Below are 26,589 nucleotides of genomic sequence, written 5' to 3' on the forward strand. Positions count from 1 at the left end.
TGGGGGGGGCTAATGAAATTTGTTGGGGGGCTCCAGCCCCCAGGCTAGATACGCCCATGGTATAGGCCTATCAGTCAGCCTATGTAGCTAAGGTGCATGGCAATATGAAACTTTGGAAAACACTGTCGATGAAACCACAATACTAAACAACGCATTAAACAACAATTCACACGTCGCCTTAATGTAACAGACAAACGTATTTATGTAGGCCTAGATAAATTAGTCCCTTGTTACTATATAAAACCCTGTAGAGTCTTCCACGTCGCTATTTGTTCCATTTAAGAGGTGAATTCAAAGTGCAGCAGCACGCGCGCTGCCGCGGCCAGGGACACAAATCCTGGCGGGGATAAGTGCCTTGGAAAGACACCTCGTGCTCACTTCGTTCTCAACTCACGGCCATGTTGAGTTGACTGAGCTGCACTAAGCTAGCTCTCGCTAGCCAAAACGATACGGATATAGCCAGAGCCATGCACAGATTGTGTCACCGATATCATCGCAGGCACTGTGCCCTATCTATAGGCCTAATTCCAGGAATCTGTGTGTGCCACCAATTTCATCACAGGCACTGTGCACTAGTTAAAGTAATTGTATTTGTGTGTTTCACAGGCACCTTAATCACCGACTGCATCATGGGCACTGTGCATTAGTGGTGTAAATGACATGAATAGGTGAACCTATTTTTATTGTAATTAAAACATGCAATGTCACCACCTGGCGGTAGAGAATACTTAAAATAAATGTGAGCGTTTCATATTGATAACCCTGCATTAACACACGATTATCTCAAGAACTGAAGAGTAGAAAGACTGAAACCTAATATCATGATTTAATGGAGATAAAAAATGGATACCTCTTTTAACTGGGTAGTCTGAGAAGCAATACCATTACAGTTTTTTTTCTTCACCAGAGATAAAGATGAGAGAAAAAATAAGCTTTCTGATGTCTTCATTAGCCTTTGTGAGATGTCAGAGCAACCATCATTTAGACACTGGGTTGGCTTGTTTTGGCATGAAGAGGTGACATGTTTTCCAGAATAAACATGGTTTGGCTGGTTTTGTAGCAAGTTATGGCCCATACCTCTCCCACATTTGTTTCTATTTTCCTATTTTATTATAAAAACAGCCTTTTTTATCCACAGCAACACGTGCGGGATTCAAACACAAGACCTGCTGTGATGTTGCATGCACTGTGCCATAACAACACAATTTTCAAGTTAATTAGATCCATTGTAATCAAGGATAAATGATAGGGGAAACAGGAGGATTTACTCTGTTTTGTTTTGGAATATCTATTAATTAAGTATCTATTTTATTTAATGACATAAAATGAGAACAGGTAGGCATAGTAAGGTCCTCCCTAAATAGTTTCTGCTTCTTCAGGAACAGTTTGAGTCGGTTTGAAAGTCCATAAATCATCAATGTAAACACACAATATGCTTGGTTTCACTGCATTGCTGTCAGATTGAGGGGATTTTCAAAAATGTATTAATATACACGATTACAACAAGTTGGTAGGCTTTATATTCAGAGGTGACATCTTCCACTGGGGCAACAGGAGGAGTTCACATAACGTCCACCTAACTGTGTGAGGAACTCCACGCCGCACAGCCAATAGGATTGGAGTGCATTGGAACCTCCCATGTTTCTAAAGTAGCATGGCCGACGTTTTGCTGTAAATCGTTAAAGTATCACTTGGTGTAGAATTCAGTTACAAACAATTAAACCATGTCAGCCATACTTCTTCTAAGAAACGTGCATCGTAGCATTGCACTGCCATGTAGTGTCGTTCGGCCAGTTTTAGGTTGTTTTTATCACACGTATAAAGGTGTATACGGGTACCGACCCAAACAGACTGAGGGGGACTCGAAGTTCAACAGTGACAATAACTCTGCACTCAATCAAGGTCAGTGGGTTTGTTATTCGTATATTGTTTTTATTTGTTATGTTCAGATATCTGTGAATTTACTCTATGCTAATTGGCTTGTTAAGACTATGAGTCTATGTAAAGTACTAGTTCATTTTAACCACGAAACTCGGGGCAACATAGTCATTCAGTTGCCTACAGCTCGTTTTAAATGAGTAGCGTTAATGAGCGATAGTTGTGTGAGAAATTACCCCGTCCCTCCCGTGGTTGACGAAATAAAACTTATTTTTGAATTGTACAGTTTGAAATAAAATGCCTTTTATTTTCCTGTTTACTCAGATCATGGTCTAGCCCGACTTGTGGAAGCATATCGAGCGCACGGACACAAGGCTGCTAAAATAAACCCCCTATCGTCTCAGGACCCAGTAGTAAACAATGTACCAGAGATCAACATTCTGTCTGAATCCCTACATGGACAGCTCAACACATCTGGTATGTACTGTAGTTCCTAAACCTAAAGCCCAAAATACGAGTTACAATTTAAACACTTCCTCAATTAACCATACTGGCAATACTATTCAATCCAGTGATTTACCGCACATTATCATGGCTTAACAAAAGCTATTATTTTTAGTTGATAATATAATTGATCTCCTGGTACTCATCCTTTATATCATGTACATTATTCCATAATTAATGTGTTATCACACAACAAGCATATCTTTTTAATTAAATTCAAATTTAATTGCTGAATTTATATACAGTATATTATGAGACCTTCAAGTTCTGTATGTATTATGTATTCATAACTGCTGACAGTGTGCAGTTTCATGCTCTCCTGTTAAATTCCTTTCTTCAGGACTACGGAATTTTGGGAAAGCTGAGGCTCCAGTGGCAGAGGTACTGGCGTACTTAGAGAATGCCTACTGTGGGAACATCTCTGTGGAGACCAGCCAGCTGACCAGCCTGGAGGAAAGGGAGTGGTTGGCTGACCGCTTTGAGGAACTGAAAAAGGAAACTTTCACCCCCAAGGAAAGGAGGCATGTGGCCAGACTCATGCTTGAGTCCCAGGTAGGTGCTGTAGGTCAGAGAAGATGCTGGGGATGCCATCATCTTTCATGAATCTCATGTGTCCATGTTTAGCATCCATTTATCAAGACATTATTGTAGATTGGGGGTGATCATTTAGTCCAACAGAGATTTGGTGGTTATCAATTTGGAATAAACGTTATCTCAAAGGAAGTAGAATATTATACCTTATTTGTGATTTTCTCTTGCACAATCCCAGGAGTTTGATCACTTCCTGGCTACCAAGTTCGCTACTGTGAAAAGGTATGGTGGAGAGGGAGCAGAAAGCATGATGGCCTTTTTCTACGAGATTTTACGTCTGTCTGCCTCCAGTGGGGTGTCGGACATCGTCATGGGCATGCCCCACAGAGGCAGACTGAACCTACTCATCGGTCTCCTGCAGTTTCCACCAGAGGTCAGAGGTCATTACCATTTCACACCAGCTTCAAAACCTGCACAGACAAGTGTACTGTTTCACACCATTTAAATCCAGGCCAGGTCAGGTGGTAAGATAAGAGTAGATAAGTGAAGTGTCATGCTAGTTGTTATCATTGAGAAGGTAGAAAACAGTAAATAACTATTCTAAACTATCAAACTATTCTTCAAGATGGTGTTTCTCTGTGACCCCCCAGCTCATGTTTAGGAAGATGCGTGGTTTAAGCGAGTTCCCCGAGAACTCTCCCTCCATTGGAGATGTCCTGTCTCACCTTACCTCATCAGTGGAGCTGAACTTTGGAGCAGGTCACCCTCTGCATGTGACCATGTTGCCAAACCCCTCCCACCTGGAGGCCATCAACCCTGTCACCCAGGGCAAGGCCCGTGCGAGGGAGCAGCTTAAACAAGAGGGAGACTATTCCCCCCATGAAAATGGACAGCCAGGGGATAAAGTTGTCTGTCTTCAGGTACTGATTCACTCACAGCAACCTAGAAACACATTTCCCAAGTTCTTATGTAATAGAGAAAGTACATGGATACTAGTAGCATATTTTAATGATAGTCTACATGAATCATCATCCTCCTTTACAGCTGCTGTTCAAATAAAAGATACCATCGCGTATTCCACTAGTTACAGAAAAAATCTATGTTGTGCTACAGTTTGACTTTCATTGCGGTATCCTGCGTTCCCTCAGGTTCATGGAGATGCCTCATTCTCAGGACAAGGAATTGTCCCAGAAACATTTACTATCTCCAACCTCCCACACTACAGAGTGGGTGGGAGCATCCACCTAATTGTGAACAACCAAGTTGGCTATACCACTCCATCGGAGAGAGGGAGATCATCTCTATATTGCAGTGACGTTGGTATGTGGAATTGTAAAAACGGCCATCACAATGTTGATACGTACTTGTGTTGCTTGCGCAGGGTACAGGCGTGTACGTAGTTTTTTTTCTCCTCAGGTAAGATGGTGGGCTGTGCTGTGATCCATGTCAACGGGGACAACGCGGAGGATGTCATGCGGGCCACACGTCTGACGGTGGAATACCAGCGGCGCTTTAGGAAGGATGTGATCCTGGACTTGCTCTGCTACCGCCAGTGGGGCCACAATGAGCTGGACGAGCCCTCCTTTACCAACCCTGCCATGTATAAGGTCATTCGGTGAGTACAATAAAAAAAAAGTAATGTAACATGAGTTTGGAAACATTTAAAAAGTCAAAATCTTTCCTTTGTAACGTATAAAAAACAAAAACCTTTGTTAATCTATATTTGTATGTCAATCTGTATTCACCTCAGCTCCAGAAAAAGCACACCAGACTCTTACACAGACCAGCTCATCTCAGAGGGCGTGATGACAGAGGAAGAGCGCGGCAAGATCAAGTCCACCCACTACTCCATGCTCAACGACAAACTGGCCAACATGACCCTGTATAGCCCTCCCCCCACCAACCTGCAGGGCCGCTGGGGGGGCCTGGTGGAGCCAGGGACAAAGGTCACCACCTGGGACACGGGCGTGCCTGCTTCTCTGTTGCAGTACGTGGGTGCCAAGTCTGTTGACATCCCCCAGGAAATCCAGCTCCATAGCCACCTGGGGAAGATGCATGTACAGGTAAAGGGTTCATTAGTATGGGATATTGCTATATTATTGTTGGCTGTGAGAGTTATAATGTATTGTATTGATAATAGAGATGCCAAAGGTGATTCTTGTTGATGTGTGATGACAGGGTCGTCTGCAGAAACTTGGGGAGGGAACCAAGCTGGACTGGTCGACAGCAGAGGCAATGGCATTTGGCTCTCTACTCTGCCAAGGTCAATCAGCCTCTTCCTAACAAAATCATTTTTTGTCACGACAAATTTGTGTTTTTTTTACGTGGGGTGAGAACTTTTTCTCTGTGCAGGGTTTAATATTCGCATCAGTGGACAGGATGTAGGCCGAGGCACGTTTAGTCAGAGACACGCCATGGTGGTTTGTCAGGACACCAACGACATGTACATCCCCCTCAACCACATGGATCCTCAGCAAAGAAGCTTCCTGGAGGTAACTTTACATTATGGTGCCTTACCAAATGTAGCCTACTAATTGCAACATGCCAACAAAAAAAGTATTTACCTTGATTTTGACCACCTCAAAGGAAAATAAATGTGTTTGTGTGTGTGCGTACTGTGTAGGTGTGTAACAGCGCCCTGTCTGAGGAGGCTGTATTGGGGTTTGAGTACGGCATGAGCATTGCCCAGCCCAAGCTCCTGCCAATCTGGGAGGCTCAGTTTGGAGACTTCTTCAACGGAGCTCAGATTATCTTTGACACTTTCATCTCTGGAGGTTAGCTCATCTGACCAATCCCCATAGTAATTTTTTTTCATTGTTTCTTGCTTTTCAATATATATTTATATATATATATATATATTATATATATATATATATATATATATATATATATATATATTATATATACTAAAGGAGAAGCAGTGAATGGGTGAACAGGATGTTGTAATTGACTAGTTGAATTGTGGATATGTTTATAAATGGTGTATAAACGGTTCATGTGACCCCCCCAGGTGAGGCTAAATGGCTGCTCCAGAGTGGCATAGTGATCCTGCTGCCCCACGGCTACGACGGAGCAGGACCCGAACACTCCTCGTGCCGTATGGAGCGCTTCCTACAGGTCAGCTGGACAATCACATTTCCAGCAATGTGAAGATCAAGTGTATCTGTTCTAATGGTAGCTTCGCTTGAAAACTGGAAGACATTCTGTAAAGTGATGTACCTGTGTCTTTTTGGATCTTGCCATGTCGTCATCCCTCAGATGTGTGACAGTAAAGAGGAAGGGGTGGATGGAGACAACGTCAACATGGGCGTGGTCAACCCCACCACCCCAGCACAGTACTTCCACCTACTCCGACGACAGATGATTCGCAACTTCCGCAAGCCCCTCATTGTGGCTGGGCCAAAAACTCTGCTGAGATTCTCTGTGAGCATTACACTAGAGTAACAACTCTTAATGACAGCATTTCCAATTGAAATACAGGAATCACTTAAATCCAGAGTGATTGAGACGATAAATAATTTGTGTCTACCTCTAGGGGGCAGTATCCACTCTGGCTGAAATGGGTCCAGGAACAGCATTCAAACCGGTGTTGGGTGACCCCTCAGTCGTACCAGAGAGGTGATTATACACAGTAGAATGCACCCTTTTTGAAAGGTTCATGTAAGGACCACTGAATTCTCAGGCTTTTTGCAGGATTGGCAGATTTTCTTCTTTACCCTCTGCAACTGTTTCCACAGATTACAGAATTCCATCGACTATGTGGTGGCATCAAATATCGAACAGAATATAATTATGTTGTAAACGTATGTCCAGCTTTTGCAAGGACGACATCAAAATAAAACTAGAGTATATCATATCTAGTTAAGGGTTTTTATTAAATCATTGAATATTTCATAAAGGCTATTCAACCATTTCATGTGAACTTGATTCACCATCAAGTTGACTTTTTTAAATATCATTAGGGATTTTTCTAATAACAAATAGAGCTGAGAGTATTGATGGTATTGATTTATTTGTTATTGTTTTTAATACTGTGTTATGGAAACGAAGTTTGAGAATAATTTCATCTTAATTGGTATCATATTGATGTTCAGAATATTGGCATTGTGGCTTCACTATCATGCTAATTTTGTGTTCCCAAAGTGTCCAGCGGGTGGTGCTGTGTTCTGGCAAACACTACTACGCCCTGTTGAAGCAGAGAGAGACATCTGCAGCCAGCCAGAATACAGCACTGGTCCGTGTTGAGGAACTATGCCCGTTCCCTCTGGAAACTTTGCAACAAGAGCTTTCTAAGTACACAAATGCCAAAGGTATCCTAACCTGAATGTGTCTCTACTCACGGCAATGTTAGAATATCCTTGTTTGACCTAGTACTGGGGTATTTGTTCATTCCAATTTGTTCAGTCTGCTAAAGAACATCATTTTTAAAACTTGCTTCTACCTTGTCACAGAGTTTGTCTGGAGCCAAGAGGAGCCCCAGAACATGGGCGCCTGGTCTTTCATATCTCCTAGATTCGAAAAGCAGCTGGCTTGCAAGGTGAAAGACTGGCAATATAAACAATTTTTTTTATTAACAATACATGTTCGACGCAATGACAGCTTCGTCAATTTCTCTCCCTTTTCTTTCAGCTCCGATTGGTAAGTCGGCCGGCACTACCCGCACCGGCCGTGGGTATTGGAACGCTTCATCACCAGCAGCAGGAGTCCATCCTCACTGCTACTTTCTCCTGAGACTCTGGAACACCTGGCCACAAAATGGCTGCACCTTCACCATCCCACACATTTACTGTAAATCGCATTACATTTCTCAATGTTCTAATAGCACAAAGTGCTAAAGAGACTGCTTTACAAAGATTGGAGGGGACACATGGACTGCTATGAGACTGTTGGAATGTAAAGACTTGTAGCACAGATGAATTGAGGTTGTATGTACACACATGATGTTGATATAAGATATTTCAAACTCCCTACACTGACATTTGTTATTTGTTTTCTGTTCTTAGTTACAGTTTTGTTAATTCTTGCAGTTGGTCTATATTTTTCAAATGTAAAGTCTAAAGTAATCTTCTTCTCTAGGTTCTGTCTTTTCTTCATAGATCCTATCACGTAGTACGATGGCATCTGGTATTCAGTAAAAGCAGAGCAGTATTTCAATCACATGCTCACAAATGACTAACATGCTTCAGAATGAATCGTGAGAGCTTACAAATTAAGTTTACACTGGAATTATTACATAAATTAATTGATTATATTACACAATAACAAAGTTTGGCACAGGGTGTGCTTTGTTATCCATCATGTTGACTGTTAATTGAGCTTCTCTATACTATAGGTCCAACCCATATTATTTTAGTGTGCAAAATAAAAAGTAAAAAGAAAAATCTCTGGCTATTTTTTTTACTTTCAGCTGCTTGCAATCTACGTGTACTATTTGGTTGAAAGGCAAAGCAGTTTCAGTATTAGCATTTTTTATTTTCACATTCAACATCTTACAAAGACGAGATCAAAATATTAAAAAGTAACGTGAATGTACCAAGTATCCAGCACAAAAAATGATTTTTGTGTCTTAGTCTGTTGTCACTTGCATGGTCATAGTAGATTGAGATTTAAAAGAAAACATATACCTGAAAGAGGATTAACAGTCTGTTTTATATGTTGGAGAGTGTAAACTACTGTACATTGAACTGGCTACTTACTAGCAACACCCTTTTTTGATTTCTTAGATCTACGGCCATGTGCGACATCGTTATTGTAAGTTTTTCTAAGTAGGGCTAAGTTTTTATTCACTATGGACAAGGAATGCCATTGTAAATCCGAACACAGACTGGGTCTTGGGTTTGGTGCAATGCGAACACTAAACGTTCACTCATACATACTCACGCTGTCAGATACATAGAGCAGACTCCCACTCCTTATTGCTATAACAACCAAAAGGGCGGTCGGTATTACGAACAGCAGTGCAGATGCACAAAGACTCAGGAGTCATACTTCACATAGTAGATGTTACTTCCCATAATTCTGAAGGGAAAATTGTTGGCAATTCTAAGGACACAAAATAATGAAGCTCACGGTCTGGTTACGTCAAACAGATTAGTCAGATAACCTGTACGTGTCGTGGTAGGACACCTCTGCTTTTGCGCTGCAGTACCTACATGGATGGGCTGAGACAAGGTGTCATTTGTATACTATCAGGAACCTCTTGCTGATATTCTGTCAGCAGATTTAGAACATTTAGACATATATAGACTGCTCTAGTTGTCTCACGTACTTCCCTGGTGCGACATGGCAAGGGAGAATGGAGAGTTCGGCGATGGACCATCGTGGAAAAAACATGTTGATGATATCAAGAAAATATTTGACTTCAAAGAAGTCCTTGGAACGTAAGTAATACTGTATGCTATCGACTTTCAGCCCCATGATTGGAAACACTGAATGGAACTTTATCACCAGTTAACCAGTTAAAGCTCCGACGACTGACAAAAGACATTGTAGCCTACGTTAACGGAAACGCAATTTTGTCACTACAGACAGCTGTTGAATATCGAATAGGCTAGTCCATGAAAGACGTGTAGGTTAAATAAACATTGTTTATAGGCTATTTGTTTTGGGGGAAAGGCCTTCACGGGAAATAGTGCAATATAGAGTAAATGATAGCTTACATAGAATATCAAAATACATGTGAAGTTACTTTTCTGTAAAAAAAAATTCATCTCGAGTCAACATTTGCCATCACAGTTTTTCATATCCGTTAGGCAACATTAAATATAGACATTTAGAAGCAATAGCAAGAGTTAACAAGACACTCAATGTATCTTACTAATGACATTAGTAATGTCCTCACACTCAAATAACATAGTTCTAAGATGAGCATGTTGTTGATTAGGTCTACTTTTACATTGAATTGTCCAGACAGTTGAATAACTAGCTACCTTATAAATGGTCGTATGATATGCAGCAGAAGATATGTCTCCCAATAGATCATTTGATTGGCTAAATCGACGACACGTAATCACAGCTTTGATGACTTACTTGACTTCCGTAAATAACTCATTGATGTCACTTTAGATGCTGTTAAAATACTGCACACTCGCACATAGTTTGTGGATTGGTTTCAGTAGCCCTGTTTGTTGTACACTGAGACTACTTGTTATTTTCATGCTTGGACTACAGAATAGACAAATTCCAGAGGTTATTTCTGTCCACGGTTATTACTGCTTGTCTGTTCTCACAAGGTGAGTTATGATGCAGTAGGAGCATATAAGCACTCACTTGGGAGGGCACATTCCCCAAAATGGAAGCCTGTACATGCTGGCTAATATCTGTCCAGGTCTATTCCTGCAAAGAAAAAAAGTTATGCAATAATTGGGCCTTCTGTTCAGTGAAACCATCAAAACACATCTCAAGTCAATGGATTGATGTGTGTATTTTTCTCTCTAATGAAGCAGGTTTTCGTTTCAGTTCTCCTCACAGATGCAGCTCACATAGCCTTGCCTACAACAGCACCTCCCCCCTCTGACTGAGCAGAATGTGATTTGATTAAAAAAAATTGTTGGAGGAGTCAAAAATTGAATCTCCTCAGGGAAATATGTTTTTGACTCAGGATATAGGTGTCAAGCTGAAAATTCACCAAGATCTTCAATAAATAAACATGGCCACCCCCATTTACAACTGTAAACACAGATAATAATAGAGGATGTTGGTAGCTCTTTCTAAATATTTCCTTAGCATGACACAACAATGTTATATTTCCAGGTATTGATTGCGGGCTGCGACTCCTTTAATTTACGTGCACTCAAACGTGCACTGACCTACACACGTGGATGCACACACATACGCATGCCCAGATCTACATTATTCTTGTTTTGTTGCAGAGGCACAACTTGGGCTCTCCAGCAGCCTTAGTTCTTGTGCTGAGTGAAAAGAACCTTTACAAAATGCTAAATGATTAGGCTGTGTTCATCATATAATCAGAGTCATGTCTTCATAGGTTGAAAACAACTAATTATCTCACAATCCAATGTATCTATACACTTTTGTATTACCTGCTTTACAAAGACATGCTGTCATATTGTCATCAAGAAAGCTCATTCCCTCTCCCCAGAGTCCTGTATCAACATCACAGACTCAAGCTGAGGCTCGTGCAGTCTGAATCAGGGAGCGCCTTGTTGTGTATGCAGTGCCGCTAAGCCAGTCTCACAGCAGGTCACCTAGGGCAAGCCAGACATAGGGCTGGGTTCTCCTGCTCAACCCCATGGCTTTAACTGGAGATTAAGAATAGACTGACCTAGGAAGGAGTGGAGGACAGGAACGGCCACAGATTATCCTCCTCCCCCCTTTTTCTACAGGCTTCCCCACATCTGAAGCCCAACTATCATCCCCTTTAGTGTCCGCCTCTGTGCATTCACAAACCTTAGTCATTCAGTTTAGTTTTCCATTCAGTATATTATTATTAGAGGTTAGCCCCAAATATTAGTTTGGGGCTAGTTAGTTAACCCCAATATCCAACTGTCTTCCCACTACAGAAAATGAGATTCCATACAAGCAGATACTGTCACTGCTGATAAAATAATTTCTCTGTCACATTGATTCAGCCCTTGATGTTGACTTCCCAGATTTTCCCGCCAACCATACTTAACTGCCTTCTTAATCCTTAGACATAAAAAACACACACTGTAGCAGTTTAGGTGTTTTGCAGGCAATAACATGGATGTATTTCTGATCAATAGGAGTCTTGGATGGAAACACTGTGGCTGTGTCTCTAAATGGTTATTGTGCTTTGGTTTGCCCTCTGGTTCATACTGTTACGGTTGTAGCTAATGAAATCTGCCCTACTGAAGCCACACTGGCTCCATCTCTGCCAGATTTGTTCCCCCTTCCGTCCTCTGCAGGGCTAATTTCAGTTTTAAGCTGCTGATATTCTGAGGGAGCAGGCAAGTGACTACACAGGTAGACGCCCTAGCAGATCCCTGTGGCAAAGCCACCAAAGTGGTCAGCATTACTGGAAGAGTTGGCCCGCAGCAGGTATAATGAGGCACAAGTCAAAGATACTTTTAACAACACCCTTAAGCACAAAATTACTTTGAAGACCACCAACAATTTCATTGTCTAGTCATATCAAGGAGGAACAGAAGGGCAAAATCGCTGTCTCTGTACCATAGTGCTTTGTTACAATTTTTATTTAGAAATTGTACTTTTAAGGAAAGTGCTGTTCCTGTTTTTTCTCCCAGGGACATTGAAGTAAAGTGGATCTTTGTGTTCCTGTAGATGAGTTCCTCACAGTTAGAGTGTGACCTGAACTGCAGCTAGGCAACTGGAATGATGGCAACCCAGAGCTGTTCTGTGGGTGCAGTGACCTGCTGCCTGGTACTCCACCCACGCCTCCACTCCTCAAACCATCCACACCTCAGCCTCTCATCAGGATGATTCCTAAAACACAGCACTCTGAAAATCTGACACTTTATAGAACCATTCTCTAAAGGCTAAACTGGTTTATTCATAACGTTGGATTGTGGTCATTTCACAAATATCTATTACTATATAACGTCAAGTGATTTTATATTTTAATTGTCGACAGATATACATCTGAGTGTGGGAATTTTATAAAGCTATATCTGTTTGTGTTCAATTTGCCACTGAGTGGCAGTGAGCTCAACCCTATAGGCCTAGTAACAGGCTGCTGTGTGGAGGACATCTATCTGTGGAGAGCGGGCAGTAATCACCCTTATCTAAACAATCTGGCTCTCATGAGATCTCTGGCTTAGTGGCATCTTTAGATAGATTTTGGCCAAGCCTCTGGTGTATTTACGCATGTGTTTTATTTCTTTATTTATGACTGACAAGCTCTTATCATGCAGTGAGGCTAACCTCCAGGGAAGATACGAATGATTGTTTCCCCCGTTTCATCAACCATGCAGTGAGCTTAAACCTTACATTCCAGGAACACTGGCCCATGTCCATGAACTGTTAATACTACAAACGGGGAACATCCTTTTCTGTTGTTGATGTATACAGGACTACAGAATGGTAGAGGTGCATCAGAAATGATCTACAAGAGACACTAGGACCTTCTACAGCACAAAGATGTAACTATACACGTTATCCATAGTCTATATTTTATGGAAAGGCAGTGTTAGTATTTTCTACAAATCTTACTCGAAAATGTCCTCGTCAGATTATGGGTGTACTGTTCATCACAACAATTTGTAGATTAGAGGTACTGAGACATTAGAATGGCCGGGGTAACAGTAACTGAGGGCAGTGAAGCGAGATCCACAAGCAGGGGATTCACCTGGATTATCAAGCCTCGACTCTCCATCCCATAGATTACATAACAGGAGTACTAATGCGTCTTACACAAGATGATTTGATGTGATTACTCAGCAATGGTAGCAGGATGGAGGTACTGTAAAAACGACAGCATCAGCCCCCACGAAACAGACCTGCAAAACAAGATATGCTATTTTACATGAGGCAACCCTGCGCTGTCGTTGTCCACAAAGCTTGATGTAGAGCACTGGAGTTCTGGACAGCATGGTGTCTTATTGTGAGACGCTGGGTAAAACAGTCCCACCAGCTCTCTCAGAGTGGTGTATGCCGAATGTCTCATAGCCAAAGGTAAAATGAGGGCACTGGAGAAATTCCGGTCTCTTTAACCCCAAGAGCCTTTAAGGTCAACCTCACGCAAAGCAGCAACTTGAATGAGATTGATAGTGTGTTCATGTGGATTCAGGTGGCTGAGCGGTTAGGGAATTGGTCTAGTAATCCGAAGGTTGACGGTTCCATTTTGGCAGTGCCAAAATGACGTTGTGTCCTTGGGCAAGGCACTTCACCCTACTTGCCTCGGGGGAATGTCCCTGTACTTACTGTAAGTCGCTCTGGATAAGAGCGTCTGCTAAATAACTAAATGTAAATGTAAATTGCTCTGAGGTCTGAAAGGTAGAGAATACAATGTGGCAATGGGTCAAAAAATGTTTGGGCCATGCTGCAAATTGGGCTGTGGTAATGGATTGAAATGAGTTCTAATCAAGAGGCAAATTTAAAGAGCCTCTCTCATCTTTTAATGCTGGGCTTCTGTGTCGTGTTACACTCAGGGTATTTTGGGGTCAAATCGTGTCGTTACTGTGGAGTCACACAGGCTATCAGGCTCTCTTTGAGTGTATGTGTATTTTAGCTCTTGTTACACACCCTCACCCAAATGTTCCATGAACTGTGGATGTATACTCTGCTTTGTCAGGAAATGATATCTAAACTTAAACGAGACTGCGGTAGGAACGTTGCTACGGTTTGATGTGACATCTCTTTACAACATTTTCAAGGCTTCCTGTGGTTATAATCATGGTGTTTCTTGTGTGCTGCAGAGAGCAAACGCTGTTTGGTAAAGAAGTGAGCCAGAGACGTTTCACATGCACGGTGTGAGGAAACAGGAACCACACTTCTTTCTATTTACATACCATACTGTGTTAGGGACTGAACACAGAAATGCAACACATAATTGGTATCTCAATGGTACTCAGACAAAATGGTAGGTGGGTCTAGATGTCTTGCTCCTTGAACTTATTCAATATTCACATAGGGAAACCCTTGTTTATCCTTTACATGCATGCACATGCTTCTCATGGCCAGTTTCTACAGAAGGTGTTCTTATCCATGTCATATGAAACCAACTCTCTTTCGGGGTTAGTGTGTGGTCCTCATTCTCACCCCTCTAGACCAGTTCCTATCTGTGTATCTCTCACAGCGTGTTTGTGGGAAGGTTAGCCACCTGTATCCTGGCCTGGGCTAACCCTGTGGAGTGTCAAGAGATGGATTAGCATGGATTTGATGACCACAGGGCACTTAGCTGACAGATCGTGGCTCACTTTAGCTGCCTGGGATGGACATAGAATTGATCGTAATAGATCTTTAATACAGACCAATGTTTCTGATAAAGAGGGGGGGGGGGGGGGGGGGGGGGGGGGGGGCGGGGGGGTCTTAGTGAGGGGCAATACCAACAGCTTCCAACAAGCACTAATTTCCTCAATGGAAAAATAATAACATGGCCGGAGGAATAAGAGGAGAGAAAAGCAGGGGAGGGCATGTGAAAGAATATAAATGGGTGGGAAAGGGGAGGGTGAAAAGAAAACGAAGCTAATCGTGACGCCAGCTCTGACAGATTCATTAAGGTGGGGTGAACGTGGTAGCATAGCAACAGATACAGATTGCTTGGGAATATATTCTCAAAATGTCATATTTGCCTGTCTTAAAAATGATTTTATGTGTAGAGATGTGATGGAGGGCATCTATCTGTCGAGCATTCAAGTTTTTGATGTTTTAAAGGGTTAAAAGCGTTTGCATTGTGAGGGCATACACACAGCAATGCAAATACACCAGCATGCAGTGACACATGACAAAGCTGCTCACATCCGTGGACTTTGTAGGTTCTCAGCAAATATTCACAGTATGCTGTTTGTGTACTCTGGGATGTCCTTCTTTAAGCACTGTCTATGTATTCGCACAGGGAAGGTTTCCTATGTCAATACTCTCTGTCTGTGCTTACGTAAAGCTGACCATTTTACTCTCTCTCTTTGTCTGCCTCCACCCTATCTCTTCTGCCCCCCCCCCCCCCCATATATCCCTCTCTTTTTTCTTTGTGTCTTTTCCTCTCTGCCCTCTCTTACAGTGGGGCATTCTCTGAAGTTGTGATGGCTCGGGAGAAAGCCTCGGGTAAGATGGTTGCAGTAAAGTGCATTCCGAAAAAGGCTTTGAAAGGGAAGGAGACCAGCATCGAGAACGAAATTGCCGTGCTTAGGAAGTAGGTACCATGGAGCACCACTAGACCTCGCTATTGTAACCTTCCCCCGTTCCACACACCTGGCTGAAAATCCTCATCTTCCCCTCACATTCCTGCCTCCCTCTCCCCTCTGAACTGTGGCCTGTAAGCCATTTAGAGTGAGGCTTGAAATCTATGTTGTCAGTGCTAAAGAAAACTGCCCAGGCCTTGTAGAACTCATATACACCAGCACACTTCATTATGACCTAGTCAGGTCACATCCATGACGCTGTCAGCCCCTGTCTCATGGAATAGGACTGGGGGTGAGGGCCGTATATTCCAAACTCCCTAGACAAGGGTACGCTGTCGTAGTTGAAGAAGTAGTTGCCTGGTTACAGTTGCCACCCCCCCCTGCCCCCCATGTTAACCCGGTTTTTATCTAACAGCCCCAGAGCATGACTGCATGTTTCCTGAGTCTAAGTTGGAGGCAGTTGTTGGTGTTATCGATCTCCCCACTCCTGTCCCTTCCACCTCCCCCCACACATCTGTTATTCCCTGTGTTATCAACTTGTCTCCAAGGAGTTTTAGTGTTCAGCCACCCCGCTGTTGCTTGGACACAAGACCCCGCCACCTTGATTCATTCAATTCTTCAGGTGCTCTTGCTGCCTATGCTAATCAAGACAGGGTTGCAGTTGTATGAGTCACTGCTTAGTATGATATGAGAATTCCCTCTCTTAAGTTACACAAAAGCTTTTTATCCAACCTGCGTGATTGGTGTATGATTGCAAAGAGGAGGGTTCAGCCAGCTCATTTTCACTACGCCTTCACTAAACACCCACACGTACACGTCTTCTCCATGTCTGCAAGTGTTTTTTTTATTACCTATTGAAAAGTAAAAAGGGTACTTTATACATTGAAAGGCTTCATTGTGGTAAAATAATGCTGCCATTTTCTGTTCAGGACTGAAATGGTCTGAAGTTAACAGTTAAACTGTCCTGTTTCTCTTGCAGGATAAAACATGAGAACATTGTGGCATTGGAAGACATCTATGAGAGCTCCAACCACTTGTACCTTATCATGCAATTGTGAGTATCTTAAACCCTGAAGATAATTTATAACTATAACCTTGATCTATTGTCATATCATGGTGTCTCAACCCCTTTGACTTCCATATGGATGCAAGTCAATGTGATGTTGCATCATGTTTCACTGTAGGCAGCATGCCAGAGATTTGTTGTGGTTTTAGCAATTGGCAACCTCTGCTTTTCAAAGGATTTATTTAATGATGTGTCCTGTAATTGTGGTTGTTTCGACGTTGTAGAAATGTTGTTGTACCATTGCCTGAGACTCATTCAAAGTTTGTGTGCCTGTGTGTGTGGACGATTAAGCAACCAATGGCAATGCTTCCACCAATATTATTATAACATTGGCATCAGTGGGTATTTACCTTTGAAGCCCTCCCTGTAAATGTAAGTGTGTTGATTCTTTGTTTTGTGTCCTCAGAGTGTCTGGAGGGGAGCTTTTTGACCGTATTGTAGAGAAGGGCTTCTATACTGAAATGGATGCAAGCAGGCTAATCAAACAGGTTTTGGATGCAGTCAATTACCTCCACGCCATGGGTATAGTACATAGAGACCTCAAGGTACTATAGCTACTTACACACAAATATACAGACACGTGCACACACAGAGCCCTCACAAGACTCTAACTGTTTTCAGTCTCCATCTTTAATACAGAGAACCAGAGAATACACACACGTCTTCTTTTTCTTTCTTTTAGCCAGAGAACCTGCTCTACTTTAACCCCCACAACGAGTCCAAGATCATGATCAGTGACTTTGGCCTCTCAAAGATGGAGGGAACAGGAGATGTCATGGCCACAGCCTGTGGAACTCCAGGATATGTGGGTGAGCCTTCCCCCTGTGCTCTGTTGATGTGAAACTTACTTTATGTCATGTGCCAAGCAGAAGACTCCTACTTGCTTTTCCTTATGTGAATCTGGGTAACATAAACTCAACCTTTTTTAAACTGAATAACCCTCAACCCTTTGCTACTTCCATAGCTCCTGAGGTGCTAGCACAGAAGCCCTACAGCAAAGCAGTGGACTGCTGGTCTATCGGTGTTATTGCTTACATACTGTAAGTGCTCCATTTTTGTACTAACAAGCTGTCATTTTGTATAAATTGTAGAAATTAAGGTCACAGGGGGAAGAGAAGAGCTCGCAATAATAGTTAAGATGCATGAATATCCTGGTGATGGGGGTGGGTGGGTTGAGGGGTTATGCTAGCTTTGTAGCTGGGCAACACAAAACGTCATACGGTACGCACCGCATGAAGTTCTGCCTGATTACATGACCTCAAAAGCTTTTAGTCTAAACTGACCTGACAAAATGTCTTTGCACCGAGCCGGCCAAACTAATTACCTGGAGTGTTACTGGGGATGGTGTTCACTGGAGGGAAATCATTTCCGGTCTTGTTCGTCAGACGTGGTGAGCGTTTAAGGTAGTCAGGTGGAACCATCAGGGGAATGCTCTACAGTAGCAGAAGAGTTTGACATTGATCAGAGGGAGATACTCGACACCAGGATTAATTTGGAAAATGGTGATTACTTTATGTTGTTATCAAGATAAAATATCTGGAGTGGATTGAAATTCCACAATACTAAATATCCATTTCGAGGGTTTCCTTTCCTTGATGTTGCTTTGTTGTTGTGTTCTATGTCCTAGGTTATGTGGCTACCCTCCCTTCTATGACGAGAATGACTCCAAGCTCTTTGAACAGATTCTCAAGGCAGACTATGAATTCGATGCTCCATATTGGGATGATATATCAGACTCTGGTGAGCTGTGTGTCTGTATATGTGGGCCTCTGTTCTTGTACAGTGCTATATTGCATGGATGAGACCAAATCCGACCATGTGAAATCGCTGAGGTTACACTGATGTTTCACAGCTAAAAACTTCATCAGCTGCCTGATGGAGAAGGACCCCGATAAGAGGTTCACATGTGACCAAGCTCTGGAGCACCCATGGTGAGTGACTAACCACCAAACACTGCTGCCGCAGGCCTCTCGACCAACACAATCACAGGGAATCACAGAGAACCACACGACGTAGTGAAAACTGACAGGATCATGATGCAGACACACAGCGTGGATGACGCACGTATTTTGGAAAGCATTTCCTCCCACTGTCATCTGTCACCATGGCTCCCCGCCTGTACCCCGCTCTGAGGGAGAGAGATTGACAAAAGGGATATAGGGGGAGAGCGAGGGAGCAAGAGGTGGAGAGAGCGTGAGAAGGGGAAGGGGGGCAGATGGGGGGGAGACACAAAGGAAGGCGTATTGTGAGACAATGAGAAAGAAAGAGAGAGAAAGGGATGAATCTGCGGAATTAATGGCTGCCAATTAGTGGCTGGTGTCCTGAAGGATGCTTGGAGAATGCTGAGGCACTAATCAACAATTATAGTGGCTTCTCTCTGCTTGGGCCAGAGCTAACGAGAGGGACCGTATGTGGGAGGTTGTCTCTGGCTGAGAATATGAAACAGCTCTGTTAGGCTTTAATGGTGCCATTGGGTCTTTGACAGCTGGTGGGATACAGCTGACACTAACAGTGTGTGTGTGATGTGTCGCAGCCATGGTAGCAGGTGTGTATTTAGAGATGGAAGGGGGCATATGGGGGCATTCTCCAAACACAAATGGGTGTGAACACCTTTTGTTGAGCCCCTGTCTGTGTTACTGTATTGGTTATTTAGTGATCACCCATATTTTCTAATGGAAAGCCTTCAATAGCATAGTGTAGGGGTGCGCAACCCTGGTCCTTGAGAACCGCTGTCCTACATGTTTTAGATGTTTCCCTGCTTCAGCACACCTGTTTCAAATGAATGGGTTGTTATCAAGCTCTATAGAAGCCTGGTAATGGCCATTCATTTCAATCAGGTGTGCTGGAGCAGGGAGACATCTAAAACATGCAGGACAGCGGCTCTCGAGGACCAGGGTTGCCCACCCCCGGCATAGTGCATTCTGTCTAGGAGTGGCTCTTAGATGTTCTACATTGTGAGTTGTTCACTATTGGTGCGATCAAAAGGGAATTGTGTTTTTCTCCAGGATCGCAGGGGACACAGCTCTCTGCAAGAACATCCATGAATCTGTCAGTCGCCAGATGCGCAAAAACTTTGCCAAAAGCAAATGGAGGGTGAGTATATGTTTTTAAACTCAGGGCTCATTGTACTCCTGTGTGTATGTAAATATTAACAGCACTTGTCTCTCCACTCTCTCTCTCTCTCTCTCTCTCTCTCTCTCTCTCTCTCTCTCTCTCTCTCTCTCTCTCTCTCTCTCTCTCTCTCTCTCTCTCTCTCTCTCTCTGTCTCTCTCTGTCTCTCTCCACCCTGTCCCTCCATCTCCTTCTCCCACCGTCGCAGCAAGCATTCAATGCCACGGCTGTGATCCGCCACATGAAGCGCCTGCAGCTGGGCAGCAGTCTGGGCACCAGTTTTGGCGGCAGTATTGACACCACCATCCCCACTGCCCGCAGTCAGGCCAGAGGCCCTGCGAAGAGCCAGTCTGTGGACTGCGCCCCAATCTCCTGTAAGTACAATTTCTAAGGATCTGGAAGGAGGACAGTTTATTTATTATTATTTTTAATTCAGCCTTCCAAAGAGGTTAAAGTGTTAGACAAAGCAGGTTCTGTTGGAGAATATAATTTAATATAATAAAACAATTTGGAATTCTATTGTTGCCTTGTTGTACTGCATTAGACCAGACCATTGGTACCAGATAAACAAGATGACATGTTTAATCTCTGTGTTCAGTTCGAGATTTTGATCCCCCCCCAGGTCAACCTGTTGCTGCTGCATCCTGCAGCCGGAATACTAGCCCCCCCACTTCCATTGGTGAGGAGCCACAGGTGGTGGCAGCGGTGGAGCCTACCCGGCCTCGCCCCTCCACCGTCACCACCATCCACACTGGGACTAAATGACGCCAGGTTCCGCGGGAGGTCAGCTGGGAGACCACGGAGCTTTGAGACGGGACACAATTGTTCCCAGCTCTCAGTATTCCACCGTCGGTTCACTTGGTTTTTGCCCATCCCGCCTATTCTCCAGCGGCCATGCTAGCTGCGCTGGGGAGATCTGGAGGAGCGTCACCTCATCTCCTTTTACCACAGCTCATCACTGTACCCCAGTGCTGCTCTCTGTACTGCCTGTCTGGAGGTCAGGAGGAGGAGGAGCCGCGTGCCCCTTCTGCTAAGAGACTGAAGGGGCTCAGCGTGTTTCAGAGTGGCTAGTTCTGTGCACCTCGTTATGGGAACTCCTATTTTATTTCTTAAGTATGGCTTTCGTACTTTGACTGTCAGGCACACAGTGCCCCCTATATTGTCAATGCCTTGTGTGAGCAGGGCACCTGAAACAGTGGAAGCAGAGAAGTTTTGTTGCACAAGTCAAACAAGCAGAGCTTTCAAATTGCATTAGATGGTGATTCCTTTTATCCTCCAGATGTTGTCCTCTTTTTTTCTCTCCAATTGCAGTTGATACAGTAGGTAGGTCAGTCAGTCACCACAGTATGATACAAGTGTTACTCCTCTGCTTCTTTTTGTCTGGTTAACAGAAATCCAGACTTTCATATTTATCTATACAAAACAATGTGCACACATTTAAATGAATTGCTTTTGTTTTGTGATTTGAGTTGGCAAGAGCAGGTTAGATGTATTAAATTACTTATTTTCTTATTATGACTCTTTGGAAGAATGTTGCTTTCAATGTGGAAATGTGTACTAAACCTTTTCTTTGATTAATTGGCAAACAGTGTTCAGAAAAAAAATACGGATTTGATGAAAATTGTGATTACTTAATGTTCAGGTAAAAAAATCCAGTTGTTACTTTGTTTTTACAGGTTTTTTTCTTGAGTGTTTGACTACTGTGAAGCCCTCCTTATCCTCTGGAAGGCAGTTTATAGATTTAGCTTTGTGACTGGTTCTCAGGGAAATAATTTAACAAAAATACACAAAATAATTCCTTTAAAATGATGCTGCTGATGACCATGTATTTGGGTGATCGACCTTCTGAAATCAATGACCACATCACATATTCTAATGTGCCATTAAGACTGGTTGCCTCGTGAGTTTTTTAGTCCATCAAATTGAAATGAGGTAGCTATGCGTTACCTTACGTTGAGGAGGACGTTTCTCATCAAATATCTTCAAAATATCATAATCAGAGGACATTATGAATGTGAGTACAAGAAACGAGAAATAAGGTGTATGATAAAGATTACTATGGTATATTTTCACATTAACACACTGCAAAATGGCATGTTGAAAAAAAACAATACTGTTCCTTTACTGCTTTATCATCCAATATAGTCAAGCCTATTACACAGTATCGTATAGTTCAGCTTCCATTCACACAGTGCTGACAGTCAGTTCTGAGCTCAACTCACATGCTATACACATTGGTTACTGGACTTTTGGTACCTCTCTTCCACTCTCCCTCTATATCTCCCTCTCTCTCTCCCTGAGATTGTGGTCAAACAAGAGAGAGTATACTGCCTAATACGCATTCAAAATTGTCTGTACTTGTTTCTGCTTAATGTGTCACTGTCCCTGGCTCGTGGAACAAGACTGTTCCATATGAATGTGCTCGACGAGAGCAGGCCACTTTGAATTGTAGAACCCAATGCATGTTTTGTGTTGACTACTTCTCAGGCGCTGTAAAAGACTGTGTTTATGAAACTGCAGATGAATCAGTAGCCTCTGTGTACTGTAAATACAAATCTCATTCATCGTATTTGCTTGGACCACAGTGTTTATTTGTGTATTTTCTTATGTGTTCCTACCAAAAACATCATAACACAAAGCATAACATGAAGCATAATGAAGCATGAATGAAAAGCACCTTCTTACGCACTGTACACATATGGGCATTGCTATATGAAACCCAGTTACAGACCTGGAAGGTTGCCATAATGTTTGATTACAAATAATTGCTCATCAAAACAAACTTTACACCTGTGTATAAAAATATCTACAACGGCATGTTCAAATCTACAGTATTTTACAGTTGGCGTAAATACAATACATCAGCAAGCTTCTAAAATGAACACAGAAATAACTATTCTATATAGCTTTTCTTGGCATACATTTGGTCAAAAAAAGGATCGCTCTGGAAACTAAGAGTTTTATCTGCAGAAGAACTTGCCCGGCCTGCCCTTCAGTCTCCAGCAGGGCGGTGCTCTAGGCTCAGATGGACTGGCGGCTGTACTACTGGGAGGGATCCATACCATCATAATGGAATTGTCTCCACTGCTCAGTAGTCTCCCGGGTCCTTTCATCTTGTTCTGAGAGGTATATGTTAAGAAGTAACAGTACAGTATGTGTGTCATTATCATTATTATGATCTACATCAGTGATCTGTAAACAGATTGAGTGCTGTACCATCATGTTCTTCCTCAGCATAGCCTTCAAACTCGTTCCTCTGCTCTTCATGATACTCTCTCTTCCTCTCATCTGCTGCAAGCCTCTGCCTCTGTTCAGCTATGAAGGAAGAGAGGGTTGGGGTGAAGACCTTTTATGGAATCTAATAAATATGTCACCACTTCAAACTAAAACACCCTGGCTTGCTTTAATGTAGACATTTTCCATAAATACTTTTCGGGCTGTCTGCAGGTATTAGTGTATGTTCAAAGTAAATGTTTTAGCTGCAGCTTTCACATCTGTAGAGTCGTGACCTTTGCCATCCTGTGAGTGTCATGGAACAGGTCTCCGCCTGCACAATGAGCTCACTCTGAAATTCCAAGTGTGTCCATGTCAACCAGTATTATCTTGTGGGTTGATAGTTGGGACTTGTGATACACACTAAAATGTGTAGTCATTATCACTGTCACTATCATTGTCACTAGGAACTATTTCAGAATGGGGATGTTATCACTAGGTCTTTCGTACACAAGTTACTTCTTAACACTGCTGGGATAAAGTATTATAAACAAACCCCCAGTTCTTTGTTTGTGTGTGCTTGTTTCTGTACAACACGTCTGAAGTCCCTCTGAAACCCATGAGCCCGTCTGATCTACTGCTCGTTTGATTGGTAGATAATCTATCTGTACTGCTCGTTTGATTGGTAGAGAGGAGCACACTGACGCTGTGCCCTGGTGTTATCCGTTCATCATAGCCTGACATCACATCAAGGAGTATCCATTAACAGGATAATGACATCAAACACACACAACAGGTCTCATGCTAAGCTTCCAGTTTTCCCTCCAATGGCTCTCACTGCAGTGCAGGGCTGTGGTGCGTATGGGTCACAATGTGATTTTAGGGGCTCGGAAGAGTAAACATCTCAGTTTCTCTCACTCTCTCCATCTGTCGCTCCAACCTCCACCCACCACTGTGTGTTGACACATTCCACATTCAGTTCCTAACTGCTCTTCTTGGCTCTATCTCACTTGACTGTCTCTTTCTGTTTCTGTACAGCTAAGTCAGTCTTATTTTGGATTCCTTACTTACATATCTGACTTGACTCAGTTAATCTACTGTTACACAGATATTATAACCTTCAACTCCTTCCAACTCTCTATTCCCACACTTTGCTATTGCCTGTAACTGGGATGTTCAAAACAGCAGAACGTTCATTCGTAATATCAAATATATTTCTGATGACATTTTCACCACTTTCCCACTCACAGTATGTAGTAATAGGTATTCATCCAGTAAAGGTAGAAGATGCTTGTCCCTGGGTGTAACAGATGAATGATGCATGAGGATGTATGCACCACGCTAACCAGTGGATCCTGCTGCTACTTCCAACAGGCTAACACTGCTCAGCTAAACTCAGGTAGGGTCTGGTCTAAGGTGGTTTAAGGTTAGTTTACTTGGTAAAGCTGAGGTGACCAGTCTACTTTTAACAGCCCGTCTCCCATAGTCTAAACTATTTCTGTCTCGATCCAGTCATAACAGGGTTCACCTGTTCGTTCAGACATAACATTGCCTCTTCATCTGAAATGGCTCTGATGCCATCTCAATGCACAAATGTTCTGCAGTGCAAACAATATTCGTCTGACTTCAAAGAATGGGGCAAATAATCTACTGCTATAAACTATACCCCATTACTGACCAACACATTGACCACGTCAACCACAACCGCAACCACACAGATACCTCAGAGAGCATATAGTTCCTCACCATCGATCTCATCCTGGGACTTAACAGCTCTTTTTCTGCGACGTCTGAAGAAGTTGGCAGCGTCTTCCTCCGGCATGAAGATCCTCCTCAGCGGACCTGAACAGGAGGAAGTGGACATTGGGAGTTGTTATTAAGGAAGGGAGGCTGTATGTCTGCAGCAGGTGACATGGAACACATGATCCGAGGGTTCTTCTTACCTTGTGGATCCAGTGCTTTGGGGGTGTCCTTGTCACCAGGCACTGCTGCACTGTCTGTCGCGTGAGAGACTGGGCCAGAAGACGTTACCAGGTCATAAATCAAGAATCACACCAGCCATTCCCGTTCAGTATCAGTACCGCAGAAGTTGTGCCCCCCCACACTCTACCCTCTAATCTTTACAGATAACACAGAAAACATGATTGGTAATGTCGTTCTAAATGATCTCTCGCACACCCCCTGAGGCATCATTGTTTACCAAATCCCACAATCCCCTGACATCAGACTCACAGGACAGTGCCAGCAGCACGGTGAGCAGGAGCAGAGCTGCATGTGTCCAGGACATCTTGAGATTTGTGTCTGAGCTGTTGAGGGATATGAGAGCAGAGAGAAGGAGATGTGAGTGACACGAAGGTGAGAGAGTGCCCTTGAGGGTGGGGGCTGGGATGGATGATCAGCTGAAATCTCAGATGGCTGGATTGTTAGTGAGAGAGAGACAGCGAGAGAGAGAGAGAGAGAGAGAGAGAGAGAGAGAGAGAGAGAGAGAGAGAGAGAGAGAGATACCACGAAAGAGAGAGAGAGGAGGGAGGGTGAGAGGGTTCTTATGGGGATTGATGAAGCAAAGCCTCAAACGTCAACAAACATCAACAGTCTCCCCCGCACATACAGTCCATTCCATGATGCCACATTAAAACACGATTGGTGGATAATTTCAGATGCTTACAAACCCTCCACTGCCGCATATTTAAAAGTAGATACAGGTGTGAAATGTGGATCTCCCTTATGGTCACACAGCACAGATGTGCCCACTGATCCTTAGGTTGAAGCGGGATGCCAAAAATGACCAAATATATATACTTACTGCTTCTACGGTAGCAGAGGCATGTGAGAATCCATCTGTTTTGAAAGGGTAGAGTAGCTTTTTCAAGGAAAGTGAGACAGCACTAAAGTTTTTCTGCAATGGAGAATTAAAATGATCAGTCATAACTCACTTTGTTTCACGGAGCAAGTCAAGTACTCATGAACGTAAATCTTTGGTTTGTGTTTTGGCAAACTAAGTCTTTTTGTTATACTTTTCTTGAAATGTCACAAATGGGGGGGATCTTGTGTTGTGTCCCTCAGCAGATTCATATTTATTTGGGTTACACCTATCAGAATAATATGTGCACACAGTGCAAACCCAGGGAAGCAGAGACAGATCTTCTACAAAGTTATCTGTGTTACATGTCAAATCTGTTACAGCAGATGGAAGTGAAATGGGCCTCTTCAACAAGGTTACTCTCTCTGCTCTGCAGAAATTCTTTCAGGAAAATATTCAGGTCTCTGTTTGCTTGAGTTTTTTCCCACCTGAATTCTGGCTGTCGCCCAGATTGGAGTGAATGTGTAAATTGTTCAGAGAGAAATCCAGAGCGGATTGGATTGTCGCTCAGGGAACCAAAGAAAGTGGGAGGAATAGTGAAATGAGTGTCGTGTTGTGTGTGTATTTACTATAAACATGGGAAATAATTGACTCTTGTTTCCAATAAATACACAGCTGGCTATCCCATATTGCAGGCCTCCAAAAAT

General features: G+C 43.0%; 3 protein-coding genes across 4 annotated transcripts; 2 read left to right on the forward strand and 1 right to left on the reverse strand.

The window, feature by feature from the left end:
* The first annotated feature begins 1,621 nt into the window (after positions 1-1,621).
* Positions 1,622-8,294, forward strand: dhtkd1 (dehydrogenase E1 and transketolase domain containing 1). Its single transcript, XM_047034653.1, has 17 exons — positions 1,622-1,902; positions 2,203-2,355; positions 2,723-2,934; positions 3,152-3,346; positions 3,564-3,833; positions 4,062-4,233; positions 4,330-4,528; positions 4,664-4,976; positions 5,092-5,176; positions 5,266-5,405; positions 5,537-5,687; positions 5,924-6,030; positions 6,172-6,336; positions 6,449-6,531; positions 7,057-7,223; positions 7,365-7,450; positions 7,543-8,294. Exons 1-17 carry the CDS (start codon positions 1,725-1,727, stop codon positions 7,642-7,644), a joined length of 2,778 nt encoding a protein of 925 aa, XP_046890609.1. The 5' UTR covers positions 1,622-1,724; the 3' UTR covers positions 7,645-8,294.
* Positions 8,295-8,785: 491 nt separating this feature from the next.
* On the forward strand, positions 8,786-22,438 carry camk1db (calcium/calmodulin-dependent protein kinase 1Db). 2 transcript variants are annotated; one of them, XM_047034591.1, is made up of 11 exons: positions 8,786-9,293; positions 15,572-15,703; positions 16,672-16,746; positions 17,165-17,303; positions 17,441-17,567; positions 17,723-17,798; positions 18,386-18,498; positions 18,611-18,689; positions 19,764-19,851; positions 20,078-20,243; positions 20,468-22,438. In XM_047034591.1, exons 1-11 carry the CDS (start codon positions 9,196-9,198, stop codon positions 20,632-20,634), a joined length of 1,260 nt encoding a protein of 419 aa, XP_046890547.1. In that variant the 5' UTR covers positions 8,786-9,195; the 3' UTR covers positions 20,635-22,438. The 2 variants fall into 2 exon arrangements, with proteins under 2 accessions (XP_046890547.1, XP_046890548.1); XM_047034592.1 differs by having other exon boundaries at positions 20,492-22,438.
* Positions 22,048-25,441, reverse strand: ucmab (upper zone of growth plate and cartilage matrix associated b). Its single transcript, XM_047034593.1, has 5 exons — positions 25,315-25,441; positions 25,026-25,094; positions 24,829-24,924; positions 23,086-23,184; positions 22,048-22,988 (listed from the first exon to the last, which is right to left on the reverse strand). Exons 1-5 carry the CDS (start codon positions 25,367-25,369, stop codon positions 22,912-22,914), a joined length of 396 nt encoding a protein of 131 aa, XP_046890549.1. The 5' UTR covers positions 25,370-25,441; the 3' UTR covers positions 22,048-22,911.
* Between the last annotated feature and the right edge of the window lie 1,148 nt (positions 25,442-26,589).

The sequence above is a fragment of the Hypomesus transpacificus genome, chromosome 14 (assembly GCF_021917145.1).
Source record: "Hypomesus transpacificus isolate Combined female chromosome 14, fHypTra1, whole genome shotgun sequence".
Classification (NCBI taxonomy): domain Eukaryota; kingdom Metazoa; phylum Chordata; class Actinopteri; order Osmeriformes; family Osmeridae; genus Hypomesus; species Hypomesus transpacificus.